We start from the raw sequence: 14029 nt of genomic DNA, 5'->3' as shown, positions 1-14029 counted from the left end.
AATATTGCTGTAGCAGACTCCTGTCAGTGGTATGTAACATTTCCGAGTACAATATAAATTATATATTGCTGTCTGAAAGTATTTTCATGGTGTTATTCGGTACTGTGTATTTTTTACTAAAATAAAATACAAAAGAAAGCACCTACAGCCATATGTACATAAACTGTTTGACGAAATACCATAGAGACAAATTCAAACAAAACTCAGAAATTTAGAGGGGATTTTCAGATATTCTAGGTATCTTACAAAATTTTGAACTTATGCTACTAGTCTGGTTTTATAAATGGCAAACCAGTAGCAAGTGATAATTGTATGTATGAGACCCGGATGCGGGTGGTATTAAGTCACATTTATGACAAGCCGCATAACACAGGCAGCTGGCCTGGCAGACGGCAGGTGGAACGTTTGCAGGGTACGCGTAGCAGGTGGGCAAAAGGGCTTAAGCGTAAGTGAATTCAATTCCGGGCAGTCTCGAATGTTGGTTCTGCAGTCCGGCATTAATGCAGGCATGCGTGATCGGCAGATAATTTGGTATATTGTCATGGATCGGTTCATCACGCCTGTTTCAGTCACTGGAGTGATTCATAGCGCGGCAGAGCTGCCTCAGAACCCCTGTCTGGTGTTCCGAATCTGGCTGTTAGCGTGGATTTGTAAATTCTTCGAAGCTGTCTGCATTCCTCAGGTAATAGATTTACTCTGTCTCAAGCTCTCTGCTCGTCAATTTGTGCTTCTAAAGATGCCTCGACGCCGAGGTGTTCCTCGCAGAGGTAGTCATACAGGGAATAGAGGCCAACCTTCACGCCCTGTTCCTCAGAATGTTATTCCTATTGCCTCTTCATCCCCTTCTTCTCCGCCTCTAGAACAAGCCAGGCCCATTCCGAATAGTTCATTCCAGACCGCCAGATTCACTTTCCAAAGCCGGCTTAATAGGCCGGTTTTGACAGCAAGCATCACTATCGTTCTCGCGGAGGAAGACAGTAATCAGGTCAGCTCGGCTACAACTACCCCCTCTCAATCTCAGGGAGACAGTGTGCTTCTCGGGGACCTGACAGGGATGGTGTTCCAGGCAGATAACCAGCAAGAGGTTGGCCATGTCTCGGAGGTGCCACAACAACCCGTGGATCCGGCTCAAAGTGATATTGTGCCTTGCGGCCCGACTCAGTGGGCAGGCGGTGTTTTAAATTTGGTGACCACTCCTGATGGTGGCGAACCAGTATATGACGACAGTGGTTTTGTGACCTGGGTCGCTTCTTCTTGCCAGGTGGAAGAGAAAATGCCGGATTCATCAAAGCATGCAGATTAGAACTGTTTCCTCTCTGCCGGGTGGTCTAAGCAATTTTGGGTATGTGTCGTCAATTCTGAGGATAGATGTCTCTGTCTGGTCCATACTCTGGTTACAGAGAGTGGCCAATGTCATTCCAGTCTCTGTTTTTTGTTATAGAAATGGCTATGATAGTTGCTTCTCAGTTTTTGTGGTCAATGTAGGGCATGAAGAACTCAGTCTAGGCAATCTTTTTCAGTATGTCAGGGCCCGAACCAAAAATTTTGTAGTATGTTTTGTAAATTCGGCATTAAGCCTGAACTGTAAGGTCTTTGAGTTTTTGGTAGAGGAATGGCCTCGACCTCCTCAGAGGTTCTAACCTCTTTGTATATATTTTTATTTTTCTTTAATAGAATTAGCATTTACGGAGAAAAAAAAAAGATAATTGTATGTATGAGTCCTTTTGAAAGTAATATGAATGGTCTAACTTTAGGAAAAAAAAACTAATAGATTGAAATTGTAAATTCCAAAGATAGAAAGATACACTTGGCTTTTCAAATATGGAAAGGAAATCTCGAGTTTACCTATGGACCAATATGCATTCCCACATGCCTACTTGTCTAAGGATCTAATTGAGCAATGGGCCAGCTATGACACTGAGCATGCATCCGTTGAGCCACCTCGTCTGCCATAATTATAGTAACATGCAAAGCTTTGTGATTTTTTAGATTGTTTGCACTATTTTTGCTTCATATTATTTTAAGTTACAAATTTAATTATAAATAGGAGAATCGACCTCTTAGAAATGGTATTTTAGCTCTAGAACAGTAGAAGAGAATTGGAGCAGAGGATTCATTCAAAGCTTAATTCAAAAACTCCTCTTGGAGTCAAGACAATTTTAGTTTGTTGAATTCTTCTGCATCTTTTTCTATATCATGGAATGATGTACAACTGAGTAAATGTCATGGGCGTCCAGCAAGAATTCCATTAACTGTAATACGGTTGAATGTATTGCTAGATACTTTCGATGAATTGTTATTTTCTTTCTTAATTATTTTATGTTTTTCAATTATTTATGCATGAGATGTTTCTAGAATTAATTCTTGATATTTTTATTAACATAATTTTATTTCTTTCAATTTTATCTCTTTCTACTTTGAAGGCAGCATTCTGGAAGAACTGTGGATTACAAATACTTAGAAATTGACTTCAACAAAAATCTAAGTTGTGCTGGCTGTAGAAAGAAAAGAACTTTGGGGGGTTGGAAAGCATTTTATGCTTTTCAAAATAGATGTAGAGAGGCAGAGTTATGGGACTAGAAAACCACTCAAACTCTTTTTGGGCTTCTAGTGATTCTGGTGATTCTCTATGGTTGTGAACTGTGGGCCAGTAGTACATCTGACATGCAGTGGAAACAAATTGAGAAAATTCAGAAGCGTTTGATTACAAAAAAATTCAAAATTAAAAGTGCAGTTCCTTATGCTATCTTGTTAAGTGAAACAGAGGTTGCTCCTATTGAAGCAATTGTTATGGTGCGAGTCATAAGGTATTTAAAAAAAATGAGCAAATGGAAAAGGGCAGATGGCCTAAGGTTGTCTTTAATGACATATTGTGCAAAAGAAAAAAGACTTGGATGTAGCAAAATAACAAATGGTTTAGTACATGGGGTATTTACTTGAACGCGTGCCCCATATGTTGAAGGAAGTGTAACTAGGTTCGGTCTTCATAAATGTACTTTTGATATTTGTACTTATTCAAGAAAAGAAATATTATTTTTATGATATATGACAATGAGTTTATTGTTCATTGTAGTAGGTCTAGCACATGTCAAAGTGCTATAGGTGAGTCAAATAGTCAAGAAAAAATATTGAAGGCCTTAAGGGCATGTTACACTATGTATAAATATATATTAAAATCAAAGGAAAACCTCCAAGCAAAGTCAAGTCTACTCCTAGGCAATGGCACCTTCAACAAGCTCCTTCAAGCATGCTACAACACCATGGAATCAATCCAAAGTATGCTCAACAAGTCAACCACCAAACTATTGTTGATTTGGGGTAGCATTGGATGTGCTCCAGCAACAAAAATTAGTGGAGAGGCTAAGGCACATGAGATCTTCAATACCCAGAAAGGGTTTGGGCAAATTCTAAACAGTTTGAGAGATATTAAAATAATTAATATTTTTAATGGAGTCCCTAAGTCTAAACTTAGGGAAAATAAAATATTAATGTGAATTAATATAAAATTGTGTTAGAATGGTCCAAAAGTCAGGGATCAAGCCAGATCTAATCTTAGCCGTTGATTAGGGACTTAATCTTGGCTGTTGATTTATCAACGAGAAAAATATAAGAGGAGGCTTGAGGGTCACTTGGAGGATACACCAAGAGATCAAAATTTCGACTTTTTGGGGTTGGGTTTGCTGAGAAAGTTGAGAGAGTGATCAGAGTTGCAGCTGAGGGGCAGTGAATACAGAAGCAAAGAGGCAGAGATAGCACCAAGAGGATCAGTGCAGTAGCCGGAGAGAGGGATGCAGAAGCAGCCAAGGGTTCACGCAGAGCCAGTCAGGGCTCATGCAGAGCCAGCCAGGAGTTGCGCAGTGCCTCAAAGGGCCAGCGTGGGTGACACAGAGGGCCAGAGGACTGACGCAGTGCCTCCAGAGGCTGATGCAGGCCAAGCTAGAGTGACGTTGGGCTAATGTTGGGCCAGAGAGAGGCTGACGCTGGGGTTTCGTGGGGCAGATTGGAGCTGTGGAGCTGCCAAAGTGTTTATCCGGGGTTTCAGCCGGAATATCTGCTTTCGAGTAGAGAGGTACTACTGCCAAGATTTTTTCTCTGTTGGGTGAGCCGGACTTGGCACCCAGATTATATTCTAAAACTGCTTAATAAATCAAATGCTCAGATAGTTGCACCAGTTTTCCCGCATTGGGTTTTTCCAGGGACATTAGTCCAAAAACAACGGTGTCACTTGTGTGTTTGTTTCTGTTTCCTTCAGTTGATGATCTGTAATGTGTTGAGCATGCACTTGTATTTATTTCCATTATTTACATGGTAAATAACTTGTTAATTAACAGAACATGTAGGTAGGAATAAATCAGTGAAGTGCATGAAGGGTTTCTAACAGTTAGGCTTAGAAACTTCAACATGGTATCAGAGCGTGGTTGCAAATCATAGGAGAACTAAGGACATCAGCCGAGCAGAGCAGCAGTAGCAAAAAACAGCTGTCCCGAGTGACAAAAGTTGTTCCTAGCAGAGTAGCAGCAAGGAAGGGGTGACACAGTGCCTGCGTCATTAAGATCGAGCCAAAAAGAGGTAGCGCAGAGGCTGAGGGAGGCAAAGACAGGCTCACGCAGAGCCACGCAGAGGCCAAGAGGGTTGACGTAGTTGGCTAAGAAGGTTGATTTTCCGGTGCCGGGATTGCACAAAGCCTAGGAGCTCTAACCTTCAGTTTGTTGGGGTTTAGGAGGTTGTGGGTAAGTTGCAGAGTGGAGCTAGTGGGGTATTGTAGTCAGAACAGTACCTAACAGGGCAAGACCAAGGAGGAGGGAGTTGCTACCGAGGGTTTCTAGCCAAGAAATTTGGATCAATGGTGCAGCGGCACTAAGGATCAGAGTGGGGGCATCTCGACATTGGCAGAAGGATTTCCAAGAGGGAAATCAAGGCTCAGAGGGAGTCACACCAAGAACTTCTAGGAGGGAAGTAGAGGAGCAGCGAGATGGCAGTGAACGGGGTAAGAGACCAGGATAGACTAAACGGAGCCTCAAACTTCGTAATCTGGAAGGCTAGAATCCTATCCGTTCTAGACAGGAATCGTGTCAAGCACTTCGCCTTGAGGACGATAGCTATCCCAGTTGACCCAGATAATAACGACAAATACGAGGAGGCAATGGCGAGGGCCAAGAGCATCATCCTTGACGAGGTCAAGGACCATGTAGTACCACATATTGCCGAAAACGAAATGGCAAATGAGATGTGGGAGGCCCTAAAGAAATTATACCAACATACTTCTATGCAAAGAAGGATGTTACTAGAAAATTAGCTAGGATCATACCAGATGCAGAAGGGAGAACAGATCGACCCCTTCCTCAGTTGATTACAGGAGATCTGGGATCAGCTGACTTCCATAGGGGCCACGCCGAATCAAGAATTGATGGTGAGAACAACCCTGAACGCAGTCTCAGAACACTGGGAGGTGTTTGTCCAGAGCATACTGGGCAAGGCAACCCTTCCAGATTGGGAGGAAATGTGGGTTGCTCTTCGCCAAGAAGAGATCAGAAGGCTGAGCAAGGCAGGAAGCAGCGACAAGGGGATCAAAATCAAGAAGGAGGTGGAGGAGGTGGATGCTACCCTAGCATCTGAGGGAAAGCAGGAGAAACGGAAGAAGAAGGACCTCTCCAAGGTCAAATGCTTCCATTGTGGGGAGCTGGATCATTATGCAACCCAGTGTCCAAGGAAGAAGAGCAAGGGAGAAGTCTCTGAAACCAAGGCTGCGCCAGCAAGGGTAGAGAAGGAAGTGGAGACAGACGATGACTGTGCCATGAGTGCACACACACCACTTGAGCGGAAGTGGGGAGACATTGAGCTGTAGTCAGACGGACTATAAGCGATGAGGGGCAGGATCCTCGAGGTACCCAACCTCTTGGATTAGACCTTGCTACGGGAGCCCCGAAGAGGAGTAGCAGTATTGGCGGATGTCAATAGAGACAAATACGGATGGAGCGACAGAGGGAGCTACAATGCAGGATTCCCAGGACAGCGTGAGGCAACAGGAGTGTGAGAAGCACGGGAGTGTTGTACCAGTGCAGGATGGCACAGAGAGGTGTGCAACGGTGCGAGATGCATGGATTTGTTGCAGCAGCGCAAAGGTCAGAGAGGGAGCACTTGTCAATGAAAGAGGGAGTTTCAGCATCGAGGGTGTCTCTAGCCTGACATAGATGTCAGAGTTGGGAGGTCAGTTACTTACTTCTCAGTAACTGAGTTGCAGTGCAGTAGTTAGCAGTGGTAGTGCTATGGGCAGCATGATGAGAGGAGTTGCAGTGTTGATGCAGCAGTGGCAGTGGCAGGGCCATGGGCAGCAGCACGGATGCACAGGGAGTTGCAGTACGGATGCAGCAGTGGCAATGGCAGGGCCATGGGTAGCACTAAAGGATGCAGTAGTGCAGATGATGAGCAACAGGCCTAGCATCAGCACAGGAACCGATGCCGAATGATCAGGGTGATACTCAGTGAGGAGTATTGCTAGAGCACAGTCCTCGCTAAGAGGGAGTGTTGATTTGGGGTAGCATTGGATGTGATCTAGCCATGAAAATTGGTGGAGAGGCTAAGGCACATGAGATCTCCAATACCCAGAAAGGGTTTGGGTAGATTCTAAACAGTTTGAGAGATATTAAAATAATTAATATTTTTAATGGAGTCCCTAAGTCTAAACTTAGAGAAAATAAACTATTAATGTGAATTAATATAAAACTGTGTTAGAATGGTCCAAAAGTCATGGATCAAGCCAGATCTAATCTTAGTCGTTGATTAGGGACTTAATCTCGGCCGTTGATTTGTCAACGAGAAAAGTATAAGAGGAGGCTTGAAGGTCACTTAGAGGATACACCAAGAGATCAAGATTTCAACTTTCTGGGGCTGGGTTTGCTGAGAAAGTTGAAAGAGTGATCAGAGTTACAACTGAGGGGCAGTGAATACAGAAGCAGAGAGGCAGAGATAGCACCGAGAGGATCAACATAGTAGCCGGAGAGAGGGACACAAAAGCAGCCAAGGGTTCACGCAGAGCCAGCCAAGGGTCACGCAGAGCCAACCAAGAGCTGTGCAATGCCTCAGAGGGCCAGCGTGGGTGACGCAGAGGACCAGAGGACTAACGCAGTGCCTCCAGAGGCTGACGCAGGCCAAGCCAGAGTGATGTTGGCTAACGTTGGGCTAGAGAGAGGCTGACATTGGGGTTTCGTGGGGCAGATTGGAGCTGTGGAGCTAACAAAGTGTTTATCCGGGGTTTCAGTCGAAATATCTGCTTCCGAGTAGAGAGGTACTACTGTCGAGATTTATTCTCTATTGGGTGAGCCAAACTTGGCGCCCAGATTGTATTCTGAAACTACTTAATAAATCAAACCCTCAGGTAGCTGCACCGGTTTTCCCGCATTGAGTTTTTCCAGGGACATTAGTCCAAAAACAACGGTGTCACTTATGTGTTTGTTTCTGTCTCCTTCAGTTGATGATCTGTAATGTGTTGAGCATGCACTTGTATTTATTTCCAGTATTTACATGGTAAATAACTTGTTAATTAACAGAACAAGTAGGTAGGAATAAATCAGTGAAGTGCATGAAGGGTTTCTAACAGTTAGGCTTAGAAACTTCAACAACTGCCCTCAAAGTTGGCCTACATTTAAGAAGACAAGTCGGCCTAAATGCAGTCAGTCAAGTCGGCTAAAATGGAGGGACAGTCCTCTATTTATAGAGGTTGTCCACTCCAAAGACAACGCATCAATTGTGCTCTGAAATGCGCAAGAGAAAGAGATCAAGAAGGTCGAAGGAAGCCAAGGTAAAAGGGGCTACTAGGGCAGCGAAGAGAAGAGGAAGAACAGCGAAGAGTAAGGGATTGTTTCTAGGGTATATACAGTCACACGTGTGAGGGAATGAAGGACAGTCTGCAACCATAACAATAGTAAGATCACAGTTGGATATTTCTATTTGTTTGGGGCTAAAACTAGGCCCATAAAGGCCTCCTACTCCAGCGTGGAAGAAGGACATCAAGCGAAGTAAGAAAGAAGGAGACCGAAGTATAAAGGACTGTTTCTAGGGCTAGAAACAGTCACACATGCGAGGTACAGTAAGGGTATGTCTGAGCCATAACAGCAGCTAGCGAACAGTTCATTGTTTGGATGAGAGATCTAGCCTACAAGGACTCCCAAGCCAAGCGAAGGAGCCTATCTCTCTAAGGTAAAAAAACTCTAACTAGAAGACAAAGTGCTAGAAGAGAAAGTGTCAAAAGAAGTGTCGAGATATATGGTGCAGAAAGGAGTAAAGACTTGACTTGTGCTTGGAGGATCTCTTGTCACGGGTCTAGGGTTTGGCATTGATCAATAGAAGCTTTAATAAGAGAAATTCACAAAAGGGGTTTCCTCTCAAGAGAAGAGAGGTTTTGGCCCCGGCAAAGAGCCAACATCTTGTGTTCTTGTTTTTATGTTTTGGTAGCAGTTTGATAAAGTAAAAAAAAGAAGAAGAATAAGCTAACAAGAAAAGTAAAAAGATTCCACAAATTTTTATCAAGTAACAAAGAATCACACTACACTACTTTGCCCTAGATTCTTCAACACCATAAAGAGTAAAGAGATAAAAAAATTTGTTATGGATAAGTTCCACAAGTGTACTTGGGATAAAGAGCTAGGGAGAAAGAAAAAATACTATATTGAAGTGTTTAATCCCACTCATAAACATCAACAAAAAGAGTACATAGAGGCCAATATTTCTTGGAGAGTCAAAATTCTTATTGCTCAATTAAAGACTAATTCTCATCAACTCCGTTGTGAAACACAGCACTGGAAAAGGCCAAAAGAAGTGTGGGAGGAAAGAGTGTGCATTTTTTGTTCTTCTGGAAAAGTGGAAACGGAAAAGCATTTCATTTTAGAATGCAAGACCTTCAAAGACAACAGGGAAAGTTATGCAGATATTCTGGCAACTAGCTCTTGGGATACTCTATTTAGCGAGGGGTTTGTTGAGAAGCTGGGATCGTTTATTGTGAGGCTAATTTCCAAGAGAGGTGAAAACTGTTGGTTGTTTCAGTGATTGTTCCTGCAAGTTACTCCGTAGAACAGATTCCTTCAAATCCATTAGGTTAATTTATTTTCTATAATAAAACACTAAAAAAAGAATGGAATAAATTTTCAAAAATTATTTGTAAATCCACTAAAAGGTTGCCAAACCATTATCTAAAAGATTATTCCACATCAAATAGGGAAAAGTTTAAAAGTTTAATTGAGCTTCGTCCTTGAGTTTAATCCCTATTGTTCATAATTGGGAATTTCAACACAATTTGAATCTCTTTTGCTGTTATTTAAAAAAAACAAATTAATTATTAATTAATTAAAATTAAAAATTATATGGATAAAGAAAATGAGAAAATCTAGGAAACCCTCTTGAGCAAAAACTATTTTCCATGGTGATGAATTACATACTAAGGTTTCGACATGAAATAATTCATCAAGACAGTTGTCGAGTCTGGATTTAGGGGACTCATGGTAGTGAATTACATAAGGTTTCGACATGAAATAATAGATAAAGAAAGCTGTGGAATGCAGGGGGGAGTGAGAAGACTCGTGGCTTAGTAATGGATTACTTTAGCAATGTAAAATTTGCGGTTTAGAAACAGATTATGATATATAAAATAGGCTTAGTGAGTTAGTTTAATTAGTCCATTGAGCTTATTGTTAGGTTGAAATTCTAATGAGTTGTCTGACCTTTGACTGACCATCAACCAAACTTGATTCTTTCCTAAAAAGATATATATAAAGAGAAGTGTAGAATGTAAATTTAGGGGTTTAGTAAGACTTTTGACTTTGGTATATAGTCTATAAGAGGTCTTCGAGATGACTCACGTGAAATCTATATCACACTAATAGGCCTGTGCCCTTTCACAATCCAAGGACAACTCCGCACAGTTTGGGGCCACTTCGTTGGTACGCAGGGTTGCTGCTGAAGATTGATTTAAGTGAAATATCTTAATCTGATTCGGACTCTTACTGCAATGCAGGTACTGAAATTTTTAGGAATAACCGAATTCAGCAACCGAGTCACCTAGCTATCAATGAAGGTATTTCACATTGGCCTCGATCGGCTTCGTCCACTGGGCTAAAGCAAAAATGAAAAAAATACTCTGAATTGCACGCAGCGACATGCTTAAGTTTATTTAGCAAATAATAGATATTGATATTATATCATATGAACTTAAAGTGACTCAAAGAAGATGATCCCTCTGTGAGATTGAATTCCAGGAACAAAATCAAACACCTATCCCATTTTGTAAGATTAAAACTGTGGCTGCTGAGATGTTAATGACTAAATATTATGGAAAAGCAGTTGAACTGACTGAATAAATAAGTACCTGTTGTTGATGTTGTTGCATACAGTAAACGGAAATCTTGTGTCGGATGACTGGGACTTTTGGGTATCTGTGGTGGTCCCGAAGACGAGAATGGAAGAAAATCGCTCCGTGAAAATCGGTCGCCTGAGTCCCCAACCATCTCTGTCCTCCGAGAGGAGACACCGGCATGTTGTTTGTTTTGTGATCTACCGATATTATCTTTATCTTCTGTTGCTCATATTCTCTGATTATAGTTCTCTCCACCGTGGGTGTACAGTATACAAAGTTCCAACTGATATTATAATTTTGACGGCGGGAGTGTTTTGGTATCTCACACCACTTAAATAAAACGAATTTTTTTCAACTTCAATCGTTTTATTTAATCAAAGGCTTATATATAAATTAATTATCTATCATTATTATTTATCATTATTGCTTCGAGAGTATCATTATATTATTTGTTTCAGAGTGTCCTTATATTAGGAGGCTGATGTTTATAGTCAATGTTTAGCGTGAAGTTTACATGTATGGTTTTTCTTAACTAAGGTGAGGCAGGTTGATTGGCCATTGGTGAGGCAGGTTGATTGGCCATTGTTGTGTGAGTGAGGATTTTGGTCTTAGGGTTTAAATTAAAATATAAATGTTTTATTAACTTAAAAAAATATGTTTTTTTAATATTTAATTGATTTATGTCAAGTTTTATTAGTACAATTAGTTGAGGATAGCCTCGTAAAGTGATTCGGGATCAAATCTCACAAGGGAGTAGTTGTGCCCTGTGTTAGGGGGAGGAAACATGCTAAAAAATCTAGTCAAGACTTTGATGGATTAGATGCCTCTTGGCTGGCAGCTCCTCAAGCCATAGGTTTCTTGTGTTAGGGGAGAAAACATGCTAAAAATCCAGTCAAAATTTTGACTAATTAGATGCCTCTTGGCTCACAACTCCTCAACCCACAGGTTAAATCTGGAGAATCACACAAACAAACAAACAAAATTATTTATTTGATTTATATAATATTATTTTTATTTTTAAATTATTTTATATTAAATATAAATGGTATATAATTTTTAAAATTGTTTTTTAAATATTTATAAATTTTAAAATTTAATAATATAATTGAAAATTATATTAATTAAAATTTAATCATTTATTTGCACATTTTATAAAAGATTATATATATATATATATATATATATATATAATTTTAATTTTAATTTAATTATATATATATATATATATATATAATTTAATAAACATAAAACTAAAATAATTTAATTTAATTTAATTAATAATTTTAAAATAAATTAAAAATATAAACTTATTACTAAAAAGGTAAAATATTTAGTTTAATGGGCATAGAGTAGATAGTGACAGGGTGTTAGTTAAGGCACTCTATGGTGAAAAGGTCATCAGTTGGAAATTTCGTGGGCAAAAATTCAGTTATGCTAAGGGTTGGTGTGACCTAAGCAAGGTGTGATCCCCAAGTGATTTTGACAACTTCGATGCCCCTGGGTCGGGGCTACTCAAGCCAAACGTTAAGGGTGTTAGTCATCTCAGGACTCATATTGTCTAGCAAAAAAAAGTGGAACATTAATATTTTATATTTTATATAATTATAAATTAGATATGATTATGTAATATTCATGTAAAGTGATAATAAGATCACATAATTTAATTTTTACATTCCAAAAGAAGATTTACACATTAAGGAATTTGATCCTTCTCCACACACTATAGATCTGAAGTTACATCAATTTAGACTAATCTATATACAAATTAAATCACTTTCAATTTTTAGTTTTTAATTAATATCACATTATCTTATTAAAATTTCATATGAAAATTATCTTTATATAAATATTAATTTTAGTTTTTATTAATAAAATTTAAAATTTGGGCCCAAGGTGGGTGCTCTGCACAGCAGCGAAATTTGCCTATGGATCTCTAGGAGAATTGGCAAAATTACACTTTGGCTCTCAACACTGCTCACGTCTGCATCAATGAGGATGAGGATGATTCACTTTGTTGGATCCATTCCTCCTAGGGGAGATATACTCCAAAAGATGGGTATGTTTATATCAACATATTTAGACAGTCGGAAGTGCAGGTTTGGTGGTGGAACTGTTTGTGGAAGCTGAAACACCCCTCTAAATCTCATATATTCATGTGGTGTTTTTTGGAAAACAAAATTCCAAAATGGGATCACCTCTTAAAGTGAGACTTGCATGATCGGGCAGGTGTGCTCTGGAATCAAAACTGCACATGTTCATTGAATGTCCTTTTGCAATGGCAGTTTGGAATTTGATCAAAGGACAATTAGGTGGAGCCATAAATTAGGTCAGGGATACAGTTTAGGAAGCATCATAGGTATGGTGGGATCATATCACCCCAAAGCATCTCAGAAACCTAGCTCCTCTGGTTTGTTGGGGAATTTGGATAGCAAGAAATAGAGAAATATTCAAAAATCAAACATTTGTTCCTGAGAATGTGGCGACTGATGTATGTTTGATCTATGAACTCCTCCCTGTGGAAGAAAATTCACATGTTCCTCAAAATATTGTCATTGAAGAGATAAACCATTCCTTCATGTGGGCATACTTTGATGGAGCTGCATCACAAAATGGTTTCTGTGGTAGTTCTTTACATACATGAAAACCATCTTTATAAGCTCCAAAGTGGTTTGGGAAGAGGCACAAAAAACTGTAATATCCCAAATGGGATATTTTGCTAATTATGCATAAATTTATCTCAACCAAAATTTCACCATAAAATTATTATTCAATTCACAGAAGATTGCCATGTAAAATATAATAAGTAGAGTGCATGCAATTCAATAAGACAATGGGCATAAATAATCTCAGCTTTCATTATAATAAATAACTGAAAGAGTGTACATGATGATATAAATGAAATAGCTAAGATAGAAAATCTCGTCTCCAAAACTAATATGCTCCAATGTTGAAAACGGCCCTCCCAAAACTGAATTGATATCAATCACTACACCTATGAATTTTGGTTAAATCCACCAAGGAGATGAGGTGGGTTTTCGTCCACTCTCACCAAAATCACCTGAGGGTTTTCATCTTGGTGTCACTGCTAAAGTAGAGAACCGAGTTTTCAAACCTCTCCACAAGAAGAAAACGCAAATCCAAGATGTCGGTTAATGGCCTCCTCCTCCTCTTTTATAGATTTGATGGACCCCTCTAGAACCCTCCATTTTATCATTATTTTAATCATTGAGCACTTTTCCCTCTTTTTATTTCAATTAACATATTTTTCAATGTGGGTCAAGTGTAAATTGACCACCACGCCTCCTCAAGTCACTGAAAAACACTTATAACCATTCCATTTTGTAGATCTTCTCATTTCGGTTCCAACGAGCTATTACACTAAGGTGTTATGTCAAGCATTCCTCTCGGAATGTCACCTTAAGCATTAACTAAGTTAGGCCCAATAATAACCCTGTTTTTCAAAAGTTGTCGGAATGCGACGGAACAAAAGACAAGTTGTGCAGATGATGGAATAGACCAAGCAAATGTCATCAGATCCCATAGAAACTCCTCAAAACCCCATGAAATATCTCCAAAAACCCTTGGGCCCACTAATAAAGTAAACCTCCACCTATGATATGTCTACCTCCAACCCTGAAAGTCCATCCTAACGATGCCATGAGGAACACCAGAAAAAGGAATATC

The 14029-nt window shown here is 39.8% G+C and overlaps 1 protein-coding gene across 4 annotated transcripts in view; it reads right to left on the bottom strand.

Annotated features, from left to right (window-relative positions):
* Positions 1 to 10666, bottom strand: part of LOC149141871 (uncharacterized) — a 371617-nt gene extending 360951 nt beyond the window's left edge. For all 4 annotated transcript variants that reach the window (XM_089448940.1, XM_089448942.1, XM_089448941.1 and 1 more), the window contains exon 1: positions 10358 to 10666. In XM_089448940.1, the coding sequence (XP_089305066.1) occupies positions 10358 to 10525 (168 nt within the window). In that variant the 5' untranslated portion in view covers positions 10526 to 10666. The remainder of the gene's footprint in view (positions 1 to 10357) is intronic.
* Positions 10667 to 14029: the final 3363 nt, after the last annotated feature.

This window comes from Pinus tabuliformis, chromosome X (genome assembly GCF_031772625.1).
Source record: "Pinus tabuliformis cultivar Carrire ecotype Pingquan chromosome X, CPIR1, whole genome shotgun sequence".
NCBI lineage: Eukaryota > Viridiplantae > Streptophyta > Pinopsida > Pinales > Pinaceae > Pinus > Pinus tabuliformis.
The sequence above is the reverse complement of the archived record's forward strand: the minus strand, read 5'-3'. Positions and strand labels throughout refer to the sequence as shown.